Genomic DNA, 15,649 nt, shown 5'->3' on the forward strand with positions numbered 1-15,649 from the left:
TTTCCTATACAGTTTTGAAGAAATGGGACGAGGAATTCGAGCAGGATAGAAACAGCACATATGGCTATTGGTCAGATCATCCCACTACTGAAGTTCATTGTATGGTTTTATATGAAAGCGGACTATTAAAACCATATTGATGTTGTGGTTTGCTTCATTCTGCTTTAACATATCTTGGAAATATGAAAGGTTGGTTCTGAGAATGTTGACTTAAGTCCAAGCCGAAAAGAATTCATTATTTTAAACGTGAATCAAAGATTCAAAGCAAAACTGGAAACATTCTGGTTCTTCATTCTCAAAGAAGTTCAAACCTGCAGTCTTTGTTGGCAGGATCATGGCCTCCATTTTATTTATTTATTTATTTATTTTTTTTTTTTCTATTTTTTTATTTTTTTTTGTTGTTCTGATCATTTTAAGACCTCCAAGGCTTAACACTGCAAAATTAAAACTTTTTTTCTCAGTCAATAACTTTAATCATGTCAGCTTTATTTTTACAGTTTTTCCCTAACTTTTTTTTTTTTTTTTTTTAAATTATTTCAGGGTACAATTTGTTAGACTCTCCTGAAGATGAATGAACCCTTCTATAAAAATGTTCAAAATTATTCCAATTCTTAAAATAATAACTAAAAGAAAAAAAAAAAAAAAAATCAATCATTTTAAAATATACTGATGGAATCATTTTATTTAAATTTACTTACTATTGAAGCTCTTGTTATTTTGTCTGTCTCCATACACGCTGAATGACGTCACAATAGGATGACATACACTTAAATAAGTGGGAAACATCTAGTTGGAGGGACTACATGATGTCACCTAAAACAGGTTTTAAGAGACCAGGAAAAGATATTTTATAGCATTATAAATGCTGAAGTAGCGAAAAAGGATGACACAATCCATTAAAATGGAACAGCTTGTTAATGTGATAAGTCCTAGATAAACTGTCTAGACTCTGAAGGTAATGCTTTTTCAATTGATCTTTTCCCTTCTAACCCATAATTTCAGATTTGTCATCCGTTATCAGTCTTCATTAATTCAAATGTGTTTGCAATTGCTTTGAATGCTTTGAAATCTGACTTCCGGTTGCTAAAGAGATCTCCGAAGGGTGTTAAAATATGTGCTCTTTCCTGGGATGGGTATGTAGTGGTCGATGTTTACACCACTGCATCCAAAATCAAAATGCGTAAACTCGTTTGTACACACATCATTTGTGCATACACTATCCTGAATAAAAGCAAATAATTATATTTTGAACCAGTTAGAGAACTTTCTGAATTCATGAGAAATGGTCTTTTTGGGAGCCACTTTAACCACTTAAAATCCTGATTTTTCTTTATTTAACAAGTTGAACAGAAATCCACAGACCGGCATCCTCGGCATCCCTCTTGTTTTACAAAGATTCTAAAATATTCACGAACATTCTGTTTTCCCTATTGCTGTAATCTTCTATTTTGAATATAAATGAAACATCACTTTTGTGAATGTATGCCTTCTGAACTCATTGTTTTTGTTTATCGTATAACATATCTCTCGCTTTCTCACACATGCTGATGAATCTAAAAATGTTTTTCACTGAGAATGATGTGTTTATACATCGACGTACAACATCAAAATGCATTTGTATGCGCATCATTTGCACATACACTATCTTGAATAAAAATAATTATGTTTTGGGCTAATCTTCTTGAATTTATTCAAAATGGTCTTTCTGGAAGTCACCTAAATCTTTTAAAAGGCCAGATTTTTTTTTAAGTGGAATCCAGGTGACCAGAGTTTACGGATTGATGTCGTTGTTGGGTGCTCATTTCTGCAACATCTCTCTCCACTCACACACCTTAGCGAACACACACACGCACATGACTCCTTGACTCATTATCGTTTGTTAATCTGTATAAACTTATCAATTGAAATATTTCCAGTCATCATCCTTGAACTTTCTTCCTAATATGAAATCAAATAAACATTAACTCTTATAAACAACTTTCAATGGAATATAATTTATTTAAGAGAAGTTTTGATTTTGATTTCTTGACCCTTGTTATGTATGGCTCTTAATTGATCAACTCAAAACCTCTTTAATATCTCAGCTAATGAATCGCCCTTGTTTTTACAAGAATTCTAAAAATATCCACAAGCACACTGTTTTTCCTATTTCTGTAAACTTCCATTTTAAACACATAAAATATCTCTTTTGTGAATATTTGCCATCTGAGTCCGTTATTTTGTTTTGTTTACCACATGTCTCGTTTTTTTTTTGCATTTGATTATAAACTTATAAAACTTTTTTACTAAGAATATATTTCTTCGAAACTGGCTGATCACAAAATTACCTTTACCATTACAAAACATTTAAAGTAATACCCTTAAAGATATGTCAGTTAATTTCAAGATATATGCAAGGTTTATTTTAAGAAATAAGCATTGTTTTTTTTTTTGTTTTTTTTTTTATTGTATTTTTTTTTTTAATCACTTTTATTCCTCTTTACTTACATTCAAGCAATTTATTTTTTCAGTGAGAACAGGCGATTTCTTTGACAGTGGAATAATGGAACGTCTCCAGCAAGAACTCGTAACGCTGACCAGAATTACACAGATTGACTTAGAAGGCAGCGCTGACTCCATAACATTCCATGGCACTGTAAGTCAACTCTTTTGTCTTTTTTTTTTTTTTTTTTTTTTTTTTTAGGGCAATTTCTTGTCTTCCTATCTCTTTTCTCTACATCTGTCACATTAATTTTTGTGCATTCTTTTACATCAGATGCAACTCTTAATAACCAACTATACTCGTTAATGTTTGATATCTTGGCTCTATGGAGACTGATTTTTTTTTTTATCTCTGTACATTATCTGCATGTTGGCTCCCCAAGTATTCCTGTCATATAGACAATACTGAACAGTAATTTCTGGTCATTATAGTCTTTTTAATAACACCAAACGTAAAACATGTAAAAAAAAAAAAAAAAAAAAAAAAAAAAAGTATGAAATCATTTGAGATTTTAATTTTTTTGGATTTTACTTTTTATTCTTTAAAGTTTAAATGTATGCACACATAATACCCCTACCCCATTTCTCATTAGAAAGGAAACAATCATCCTGAAGTACAACCATTCTCTCATGTGATTTTAGTAAAAAGTCTGTAATGAAAAAAAGAACATGTCAGAACTCCTCCTCATCAACGCTGTAATTCATACCAACTCCTCTTAACTTAAACCGTAATTCACAACACTATCTCTCAACATCTATGTTCTCTCCTGTCAAAAACTTGACTCCCTGTCCTCTCCGATTCGTCCTTTTTTATAACCGATATTCCCCTTGTATGCAAAATTAATGCCACGTGTATATAAAGAACTAGTACGGTGACCCAACGTTGCCTGGGAGTAAATGATGATCAATGAATGTTTCACATTCCCATACTTTTGTCATCAAAATCAATGAAATCAATTGATTGCCTGCTCTAATTGAGGATCCATCGTGGTGCAACTGGAGGATCTCTCACAATGACGAAGTTCACAATATATTATAGTCTACATTGCATTGTGGAGAACCTACTGTTGATTTTATGGCTTGCATTAAAGTTTAAAATGCAAAAGTAAAGTATCATCCTTCAATTATGCTCTAAACAGAAACATTCATTTCAAACGTGCCCTTGTCATATCAAAGAACTTACTGTTGATTTTATGTTGGGCCTTTCGGCTTGTGTGGTAATAAAACTTCTCAAATGCACTTGCGATGTTAGGTTGTGTAAGATGAATATTATTATAGAAATATGATGTGGCATTAAAATCTTTCTTTGTGGCTTAAGCCTCATTTCTTTGTCAGTCATCATGTTATGGCTGAAAAGTCATGAGTTGAAGGGTGGTCAGCTACTGATATGTATTGTAGAATTGAGAATGAAGAGTACAATTGGTTGGTTTCATATCTGTCCATGCAAATAAATCCTACACTCATTTATGAAAATCAGACTTAATAGTTACCTAATAACCTAAAAATAGTTTTTGGTGCTCTTGCAAGCCGTGCACCATAAATAAATATTTGAAGATGTTATAAACTTGAATCATAAAAAACTTTTACCAAAATAACTGAATTCCACATTAAATATTCTCCCCCAAGTCTTGATATGCTGTTAAGTAACACACCTTATTACTGAATACAAACGTTTTTATTTAACGTTTGCTTTGTTTTATTAGTGATGGGACAATACAAACATTTTTTCAATTGAAAGAACGTGACCGCAGCATAAAAAGTAATCATAAAATGAAAGCAAAGTTAAAATTTTCTTATATTTAATAAGAATTAAATTAATATGAATTTTGATATCAATTTCATAAAGAATAAAGTGTCTTCAATCATATTTTTTTAATTTTAATTACTAATACAAGTTTAAAGTAAATTTCTTTCAACTGAAAGATAGTTTAAATTTTTCTAAAATTTATATCTTTACTGCATCATTAGATTTTTTTTTTTTTCAAATATTTCGCTATAGTGTCATCTTTTTAATTGTCATATTACTGTAAAAACTTGTGTTATATGCATGTCTTCTCACAAAAGTAAAAATACACTTTGAAAAGGGGATACATATATAACACAAGTAGATCTTTCTATTTTTTTCTCACCTTTGATTAAAAAAATAGGACTATTACAGATTTATTTCTCTTTTAAAACAAAATCAATTTGCATTAGTTGACATTTGGATTTTTTTTCATAAATAATTGAACTTTGTTAACAGGACGTTTTTAGTAAAAAAAAAAAAATAATGAATGAAATTAAATAATTTAATAGAGGGAAAGGCAATATCGAAATAAAGAATAAGAATACAACATATTTTTTTTATTAACATCTCAAGATAATAAAAAATAAAGGGTTGGCAATGAATAAGAGCTCATAGTTTAAGAATATTCTGATGAATGAAAAGTGTTTTCTCAGCTTTTGTCCAATTGAGATTCAATATCTGAATGCAACATTCACTGCCACTGATACTTTTAACACTTCCTGGATCAATTTTATAACTTATCTTCATTATTAGCATCATATTAAGTTTAACATCCATTTTACATTTTGGCATGTGTTGGACAGCTTTTTTTATCTCTTAAATCATGCATTGATGTTAGTTGATATATTTTTTAAATACAAATTTGTGTTTTGTTTCTAACAAAATGTGCATTTTGTGTTTATTGAAATTCAGATTTGTTCTTCTTAGATTGTTGGGTAGATTATACTTTGAAATTTGAACTTTTTTCATTGTATTACAAGATTTTTTTAATTTAGATTATTTTTTATTATTTCCAGTTGAAAGGTTTCATATTGTGGTGTCAACAATTTAATTTTTTGAAGAATTCTGTGATTTATCAGTTTTCCATGCAGAATTTTCTTTTTTTTGTTAGCTAGGTTGCCAGAAGTTAATTGTGATTTAATTTCAGAGTTGAACTGTTTGTTTGAACATTAAGGTATTCGTTTCTTCTCTTTGTTTTTTTCATGAATGATGGCAATTTTAAGAGCATTTGTTTCAATTTTGTTGTTTCAAATTTTTTTTTTTTTTTGTGCTTACGTGTTCACATAAAAAAAGACATCAATTCATGTTTTTCTTTTGTATAATTTTCACAAATGTTTCAATAATGGTACCTAATTGACAAGATTTTCTGTTTTTTGGGGTTTTTTCTATGTGTGCTTCAAAATTAGTGTTAATCAAATGGTATCTGAAAATTATATTGATCGAAAGTCAAATTTGTTTTGTTTTCATTAGGAAATGGACTTTTTTCTTTGGTCGAACTGTATGCTGAAAACATTGCATGTTGGAACACTAGAGTTGAAATTTTGAAGGAGAAGAAGCATCTGGATGAAATGAATACAAAAAGAAATATTTTCTATTGTTTTTAAAAATAAAGTAATTGTGGTTTGCTAATATTGTAATAAAGATATGGAGAAAAATGCACAAGGTTTAACAAAACCAAATCGATCTACGGTTGTCAAATAGTTGAGTGGTTTAGGATAACTAATGTTGAAGAAACTGCGCTCTAGATAGCTAATGTTGAAGACACTGTGCTCTGGGTCGCTAATGTTGAATAAATTGCGTTCTGGTTCGTTAATATTGAACAAACTGCTCTGGGTCGCTAATGCTGAAGAAACTGTGCTCTGGGTCGCTAGTGCTGAAGAAACTGCGCTCTGGGTCGCTAGTGCTGAAGAAACTGCGCTCTGGGTCGCTAGTGCTGAAGAAACTGCGCTCTGGGTCGCTAGTGCTGGAGAAACTGCGCTCTGGGTCGCTAGTGCTGAAGAAACTGCGCTCTGGGTCGCTAGTGCTGGAGAAACTGCGCTCTGGGTCGCTAGTGCTGGAGAAACTGCGCTCTGGGTCGCTAGTGCTGGAGAAACTGCGCTCTGGGTCGCTAGTGCTGGAGAAACTGCGCTCTGGGTCGCTAGTGCTGGAGAAACTGCGCTCTGGGTCGCTAGTGCTGGAGAAACTGCTCTGGGTCGCTAGTGCTGGAGAAACTGCGCTCTGGGTCGCTAGTGCTGGAGAAACTGCGCTCTGGGTCGCTAGTGCTGGAGAAACTGCGCTCTGGGTCGCTAGTGCTGGAGAAACTGCGCTCTGGGTCGCTAGTGCTGGAGAAACTGCGCTCTGGGTCGCTAGTGCTGGAGAAACTGCAGCACTATTGGTCACTAATGCTGGAGAAACTGCAGCACTATTGGTCACTAATGCTGGAGAAACTGCACTCTGGGTCGCTAATGCTGGAGAAACTGTGCTCTGGGTCGCTAATGCTGAAGAAACTGCGCTCTGGGTCTATAATGTTGGAGATGAGCATTTTGTGCTTTGTTTATACGTGTTCACATTTAAATTTATCTGCTTGTTAGTAATGGATACAATTTCCTGAACTTACTTTCTCCACTTATAACCTTTGCAATCACGCTAACACCTCTATTATTTGCTCCAAATATATCACCAAGGTAACAAAACTTCTGGACAACCTTAATAGCTTTGTCATTCAAATATACTTTCCACACATTTGTGTTCCCATCCATCTCACTTGTCTTTTCTTGCATACAAACTGATTATCACATCTCAACCTACCAGTAATTCAACTGCACTTTTTGTGTGCCTAATGCTTACAAGTACTACAATAGACTGCATTTCACCCCAATCGCCTTTCCACATTCTGAGCAGAGGAACTTTTCTTTTTCTGGAGGTTTTCTACTTTATTCACTTCCAAAAAAAGTCACTACAACCACAATCTTGGTAAAATTTACTCTTAGATCTTTATTTAACCATCATATTTCTCCGTCTCTTCCTTAACAAGTATACCTTCCATTCTTTATTAAAGTCATTTTTGGTCCCCCTGACAAAGGGAGGGTGGACCTGTAAATTCATCTTTGTCCATTCGTCTGTCTGCACTTTTCTCAATAACTATGCCTTGGAATTTTTTAAAAGTTTGCACAAACATTAAACATGATATGAGTAAAAGAACGGATTTTCTGGGAAAACTCCGATTGCCCCCCCTAGGGGTGCCTTTTGGGTTAAAATGGCTAAAATTGACACTTTTTTGCTTATTAAAAAAAAATTGATGCCTTGGATTTTTATAAAACTTTCTGAAAAGTTGTAACTAACTGATTTCTATATAATGTTGTTTGTCTATACTTTGCGATAACTCAGGCTCTTTTTGGGCAAATAAAAACACTCTATTTTTGGAACTATTTTATATTTGTCCAAAATTTTCTGTGTATGTCTATTTAGCAGTTTTGCATGGTGCTGAATTCAAATGTAAATATGTTAAGGCCTTGGGGACTTTTAGGGCATAATGGGGCGGGGATGGGGCAAATGATGGACTTGGTAATTTTTTTTATGCCTCGTTCACTGTGCACTCACGGGGAACCGTGCATACTTCACCTGTTATTTTTTCAATCGACATCATGAAGATAAAGAGTAAAATTTTACTGAAACTTTTGTGCCATGGTGGGACCATGAGTTTACAGGATTTTTGTTTTCTTATACGAATGTTTTCTATTTCCTCATCCATAAATGAGTGAGGATAAATGAAATGGTATAACTGTTTAATATCAAAGATAGGAATATCCTCCTTCGAGTCATGATGGTGAAATTTCCATAAATAAGACACTCTGCAAAAGCTATTCTATTTCACAAGATTCCTCCTCAAACTGAGATCCAATCCCACCAATAATCTGAAGGGTCACAATTGTATGATAGTCAACAATCCCTGAAGTCTCCTAGGACTACAAGGGAAAAAATAAATCTGTCCACAAGACTAATATATTTAATTTTTTATCATATAAATATTCAATTGTTGTTGGCCCACATCAATTAATGCATGCAAGATGACGATGCAGTCATCAAGAAGGCATATTGAGCAGATTCTTTTTAGTTCTCCCTTGATGAGAGTTAAAGAATGTAATCTTTGTTATGCCAATTCTGTCATGTGTTTTCAGCAATCAATCTGACAGAGATTCTGCCATTGTGATAATGCTTTTGTTTTTTTTTTCTCTTGCGGGCTCTGGAATTTGTTCTATTCAGTTCTACAAGGTCCACTTTCACAGACTTAGGAAAGAATGCAAATGGGCTGCTCAGTCAATTTTTCAGCGTCAGAGTGCAACACATTTTGTGTGCTGGATTACCCCCACCCCGTTTCCTGCTTTGTGGCACATCAGTAAGAGGTAAATACAGAGAAAGTGTATCAAATAGATTCTCTTAATTAGTTCAATATACAATTCTGGTGTTTTGTGCAAATGTGTTTTAAATCAGATGCTGGTAAATTTTGCATATGTTTATTTCAGTTTTATTTATATTTAAAAAAAAATTAAATTTTTTTTTCTTTCCAACCAATCTTTGATTTTTATTCCTCTTTTTCTATTTTGTTTCCAAGGTGATTGCACGAAGGACTGAAGATTCGGAAAAAGTTAAAGTTTTATTGCATTGGACTCCGGAAAATATGTAAGTATTTTTATTTATTTATTTATTTATTTTTATTTATTTATTTATTTTTATTTATTTATTTATTTTTATTTATTTATTTTTATTTATTTATTTTTATTTATTTATTTTTATTTATTTATTTTTATTTATTTATTTTTATTTATTTATTTATTTTTATTTATTTATTTATTTTTTATTCATTTATTTTTTATTTATTACTAGCAATTCAGTCCGGCTTTACTTGGGCCCTAGTTACTTTTCATAACTTTATGTGCATATGTATATATTTAAAAGTGTGCATATGTACAGTTATGCCTTTCTATATAATGGGTTTCCTTAACGACCATAAAGAAAAGTTGGTAGAGACCGCAGAGGTCAATTTTTAAAAAAAAAACTTTGACTCCAATTTTAACCCTTTAACATTTGTTTTGGGCTCAAATCAAATTAGAATTAAATAAATTTAATCATCCAAGTAACCTACATTTAAAATTTCAAGTGTTTAGACCCAAAATTGGCAGAGGAGTTTGGTAGGGTCTGCAAAAGTCAACTCTTTCAACTTTGACCTCTTGGTAGCTAAATTTGATTAAAACTGCCCCAAAATTGATTAAAAAGCTTACCACATATCTGAATACTCTTTATGTAAAATTTCAAATGTTTAGACCAAAAATTGGTTGAGTAATTTGGTAGAGACCGCAGAGGTCAAATCTTTTTTTAACTTTGACCCCAATTTTGACCCCATAACAGTTATTTTTGGGGCTCAAATAACATTAAAAAGTTTGATCCATGTCCAAATTTAAAATTTCAAGTGTTTAGACCCAACTTTGATCCATGTCCAAATTTAAAATTTCAAGTGTTTAGACCCAACTTTGACCCCTTGACAGCTAAATTTCTGGCCAAAAACCAATTAAAAAGATTTTCCCAAATCTCAATACTCCTTATGTCAAATCTCAGGTCTGTAGACTGAAAATTGACAGAGTAATTTGATAGGGAAATGTACACACGCACACACAGACAATTTCACTTTTATAGATATATAAATTTATTTATTCATTTTTTATTTATTCATTTTTTATTTATTCATTTTTTATTTATTCATTTTTTTTATTTATTTTGATCTATAGATTTTTTTGTTGTTGCTAATACCACTCTCCAATTCTCATCTGTTATAATTTTTCATTAATTTTTATAACAAATAAATCTGGCTCAAAATTCCTTTAGATTACAAAAGATGAAACTGTAAAATACAAAATTTGTGATTTTGAAAATATACCTTAAATTCATAGTTGAGATTAATTCACAGAGGAATCTAAGTTCAATTGTAAATGACACGCTTGATATTTAGCAATTAAATAGAACTTATAAATGTATTTCTTTTAAGATTTGCACCATCTTAGCTGAAAGAAAAATCTAGATTGTCATCGATGGCCATCCATCTAAACAATATAACATAAATGTGGGTGTGTTCCAAGGGTCAATCCTTGGAACTTTATTATTCTTGATACTCATAAACGACCTCCCTGATTCAATTGTACCCCAGATGGGTCCATTTGCTAATGACACCATGCTCTATTCTCAACATGTGGGCAAAACACACGTATGACTATGGCTGACTCCTTAGAAAATGACCTTCAGTTTGTGTTAGAATGGGGTTTATAAATGGATGGTAATATTTAAGACAAAGCTCCTTTCCTTTAATAATTATAAGAAATCTTTTCAGTCATTGATTACTATAGCTAATAGTGTTACATATAGGGATTTCATTATAAGAGAGTCTTATTATATGTGATGTCGTGTAGAGAGTGTTGAATCTTTGAGAGCGAGATGTTGTTGTAGACGAAGGTACCACTTGGGCACGTATGTTACGTGAGTTCTTATTAGTAAATATTCGAGTCTTAGAAGTGATGCTTATCTTAGAGAGAGATTGTTGTTGTAAGAGATTTAGAGAGATTGTTCCTGTTATGATTCTTATATATTAAATGTTCATACTTTTTATGTGTAGAATGGAAGAGAAGGAGAAGGGGAAGCTCTTTGAGTGAGGAGATAGTGTTCACTGTTCAGACATTGTGTAGACATGAGATGTCGAGACGTGTATGTAATGACATTTTATAACACAGATATATAATACAATTTTCACTTTACCTTTTTGTAAGAATCATAAGACAAGACAACGTTTTATAAAACACATGATGGTTTATTTCGTCACGACCGGCCGTGGTTTCCTCATCAAGAATTTCAAAGCTTCACATTTTAGTTTCAAAGTGACGTCTCGCTTCCTAGACGTTCGAATTCCAAGCTCCAGACTCTTTCTGAGTTTCTCACTGACTGTTTCTCTAACTAACTAACTCTCACTTCCTATATTGAGACATCCATGCATCCCGGCCACGTGAGCAAAATTCACGTGTTTCAACATGCGCGACTTTGCACGTTTTTCCGACATTATGATTTCCCAATAACCTATTTTTTCTTTGATGTTTTTACAAAGGAATTCAACCTACATATCTAATTTATTTAACCCATATTTTATTATCCACATTCTTTCTAACAATTGAATAGTTTATTATTTGTTTCATCAGAATTAACAATTTACTGGACATTCCATTTAAACCTATTGTTCTTTAAAACTTATGTCCAGGGTTCGATTTCTGCTTTCTCTCATTTTATTTTCATTTTAACTAATCTCTCTATTTTTATACTTACATGAAAAGGGGACAGCCCTTATCATGTAACGTCAGCATGCTACCTGAGAGGCCATCATTCAAACTCCTCAACCTAACATTCACAGAAACAAATATATGGAAGACATTGCAAAGGCTGCTGCAAGAAAAGTTGATTCCTTTTACCATACTAAAAGATTTCTCACATCTTCCAGTATTCTATATCTTAATAAAACCACTATTCGTCAATGCCTGAAGTATTGTTGCTACATCTGGGCTAGTGCATCTACCACTCGTCTCTCCCTCTTAGACAGAGTTTAAAAAAGAGCCTCTTATCTCATGTTCTACACTATCTACAAAGCTATAACCACTGTCCCATCAGTGATGTTGAATCACTGTACTTGTTTCACAAGTACTTTAATGGAATGTGTTCTGCAGAACTTGTGTCTTCTCACCATGAATACCTTCAGCTGACGTGTAAATCAAACTGCCATCCCTTCATTGTGGAGTTCCTCATGTGTTGGAAAGCTTTTTTATTCTAATAGCTTCTTTCCTAGAACTGCTAGCCTTTGGCATTCTCTCTCTGTTTCTTGGCTCCCTGACTGTGCGGACATGCAGAAATCTAACCCTTCTCCAGCTCCTTACATCAATGGCTGCAGCTCCTTACACCAATGTTTGAGGTGATTTCCATAAAAAAAAATAAAAATTAACACAACATTCCTATAAATACAGATGAAATATATTTTACCTGATTTTTTTTTATCATGATGTTTATTTTTTAGAACCCTAAATAAAATGAAAAAATTCTTAAAACAAAAAACATCTATTTTGTTTTGTTTTGAGTTGATTAATTTTTGTTTACTTTTTAATTATTTTATTAATTTGGTTTTGTTTGTTCTGTAAACAGATTTCCTGATTGTTGGGTTCCCGAGTGTCAGGTTGAAGAAATGTCGAAACGTGTCATTCCATTGACCAGCTTACCTCAAGAGACTGCAGCCACTCTCCATTCCTCTTTCTATCGGCGTCACCGATATCGCAAGCATCGTAGAAAATGATCAACATTTAAGAATAAAGTCAGCTTTTTAATCTGACTAATTCTTCCAGCACTCGGAGCAGTATCCGCTTTAAAAAAATATTTTTCCTGCAACTGCCCTCCCCTTTCTCCTCCCCCCACTTTTTGAAAACTTTTTTTTGGTTGTTGGTTGATGAAATATCGACTGAATTTTTTCTACTTTTGCAGTGCAAAATAAAATCTTAAGTAAAAAAAAAAACAGACTACCCCCTCTCCCACCCTCCCTCTTTTTGCCTTTTTATTTCCATCTTTTCCTTTCCTCTCTTTCTTTGATTTTTTTTTGGGGGGGGGATATTTTATCCAACTGACTGGATTGTTATTTTCAATATGAAATGATTCAGCACAAATCTACACCCTGCTCTGATTTGACTTCCAAAAGTCCAGACCCATGTTGATGAAAAATAATGAACTTGGGGTAGAGGTGGTTTGGCATATTGGAAGTGGAAAACATCCTTCAAATGAGAATAGAGAGGAAAGGGGTATGATTCTCCCACTAAAACTGAATGCCAGGTGACTTCAAAAAGCCTTAATCAGTGTGAGCCATCCAATTCCTTTCAGGGCCTCCAACCTTTGCACGTGCAGCAGACACAGTAGTCAGGTGGGGGAGGGGAGAGCAAAATTCATTAAAAAAAAAATATTTAAAAACACATCCTATAACAGCATTCACCTGTTTCAATGAAATAATTTCACTTCACTTCAGAAATTAGAAAAAAAAAAAAAATTAATATTTTTATATGTTTAAAATAAAACAAACCAAAAAAAAAATCAAATTTCTTTCTCAACTTTTTTTACTCTATACAAATTAAAAATGGTTGGCCTGAAGTTTGCAGACATTATCATTATTTCTTCAAGATTCCTTTCCCCTAAAAAATGTTTTTTTGTTTTAAATTGTACTGCTGTGGGGGCTTTGATGGCAAACTGGACACTGCCGCTACTATTGCTAAGACCAATCCCCTGAGTTCTTGACCCCCCTCCCATGACATGACAAGAGTGCAGGTTGATTGAGTGGATAACGTCACGGACTCTGTAATTAGTTATGCTGAGGTCAAATCCTATTGAATCTATTCTGATTATATTATGCACTAAACCATTAGAAAAAGGCATGAAACCACAATTTCTTCCGAGCTATGGGTTAAATAGCAACTTGCATTCAATTAATGAATTGTTTATAATAGGTATTGATTTGGCTTTAAATAACCCTTTTTTTTTCTTTTTTTAAAAAAAAAAAAAAAAAAAAAAAAAGGGGGGGTTGATGTGCTGTAAAACAGACAAACCAAAACAAGAGTTCTGGTGACAAGAGTTCTGTAGCCATGGTGGCAATATTGTAAGTATTATTATTGAGCACATCTGATTTTTGTCCCTGTTTTGAATCAGAACACCTTCTCCATAGCTGGGGGTCAAGTCTCCCATTCCCAACCTCCGAGGGACTGCTTTTGAAGTCTGGAAAGGCCAAGTTTGTAAGCTATATTGATGATGATGTTGATGATGGAGTCGTTCGTAATCTGGCCTTTTGTTTTTTTTTGTGTTTTTTTTTTTTTGGCCATCGAACGAAACGTGTTTGTCATAAATGTTAGATTAGCATTCATTAAACATTAATCATCTCTTTTTCAAATGAAAATAAAAAAAAAATAATCAGTTTTTGCCTTGTTTTTTTTATTTCTCTTTATTCGTTAAAAGAATTATTTTCAAAAAATTTTTTTGAATCTTAATGTGATCTAAAGTGTAGTTTCAATGCTGATCCTTCAGATTTCTTCACTTTTTAGTTAAATAAAGCTTTAAAAAATATCTTTAGCAAAGCAAACTTATCAAGATACAAAAAGCTCAACACTGTTAAGAGAAGCTATTAAATATATTAATTTTTTTTCTTTAATATATTTAAATATGCAGTTTCTGTTTCTAATCTAAATGTTATTAAGCCAGCTTTTATTTATCTTTTATGTTCTATATAATGCTGGCCTTTCTCCTCTTCTGATGAGAAGCATTTAGCTTTGAAATGCCATGGCCTCCTTTTTGTCTTATTTCCTTATTGAGCTGATAAAATAAAGTTATTTGTAATTTTTATTCCTCATCCTTTAATATATCTGTTCTATTGACATAAATAAAATAACAATAAATAGGTGAAATAAACAAATTTACTATAAATACACTTAACTAAACCTCGACAACAACTACGGCAACCACCCCTGACAACGATCGAGATCACTGATACAAAGTGCTTGAGCAAATGACTCAAAAACTATCACTTGATGTTATAATAGACAAGAAAGATTGCTCAGCAAATTGAGAAAATTACTCATAGAATCAGAAAAATGAAAACTCAGTTGTATTTAACCAGACATGTTTAGATAACGACTTGCTGCCAAATAATGTATATATATATATATATATAAATAAGTGAAAGTGTCTGTCTGTCTGTCTGTGTACATTTCTCTACACAATAACTCTGTCAATTTTCAGTCTACAGACTCGAAATTTGGTATACAGGATAATGAGATTTGGGAAAATTTTTGTAATCCATTTTCGGCCAGTAATTTGCCTGTTAAGGAGTCAAAGTTCAACGATTTGACCTTTGAGAACTCTTCCAAACTCCTCCACCAATTTTGGGTATAAACAATTGAAATTTTAGGTATAGGTTCCTTGGACATGGCTTTAACTTAATAACTTGATTTGAGCCCAAAACAATAAATGTTAAGGGTCATAATAGGGGTCAAAGTTTTAAAAAATTTGACCTCTGCGGTCTCTACCAAATTACTCAGACAATTTCTGGTCTTAATATTTGAAATTTTACATAAAGGGTATTCAGAGATAGGGCAAGCTTTTTAATAGGTTTGGGTTGAAAATTTGAGCTACCGATATATAAATGTATGTATGTTTGCATGTCCGCCTAAAACTTTCGACAGAGGCGACGGATTTTCACAAGATCAGTATCATTTTGAAGCTCGACCCTTCAGACGACAAATACCAAAAAATTGGCTAAAAATATTAATTTCTTCACCCTCAACTTTCTACAAGGGG

At 32.7% G+C, this 15,649-nt stretch overlaps 1 protein-coding gene across 2 annotated transcripts in view; it reads left to right on the forward strand.

The window, feature by feature from the left end:
* LOC145247404 (uncharacterized) overlaps positions 1-14,272 on the forward strand; it is a 195,053-nt gene extending 180,781 nt beyond the window's left edge. For both annotated transcript variants that reach the window (XM_080109108.1, XM_080109109.1), the window contains 3 exons: positions 2,511-2,635; positions 8,859-8,926; positions 12,470-14,272. In XM_080109108.1, the coding sequence (XP_079965234.1) occupies positions 2,511-2,635; positions 8,859-8,926; positions 12,470-12,617 (341 nt within the window). In that variant the 3' untranslated portion in view covers positions 12,618-14,272. The remainder of the gene's footprint in view (positions 1-2,510; positions 2,636-8,858; positions 8,927-12,469) is intronic.
* The last annotated feature ends 1,377 nt before the right edge of the window (positions 14,273-15,649 follow it).

This window comes from Euprymna scolopes, chromosome 25, assembly GCF_053919585.1.
Source record: "Euprymna scolopes isolate OS-2025 chromosome 25, ASM5391958v1, whole genome shotgun sequence".
Classification (NCBI taxonomy): domain Eukaryota; kingdom Metazoa; phylum Mollusca; class Cephalopoda; order Sepiida; family Sepiolidae; genus Euprymna; species Euprymna scolopes.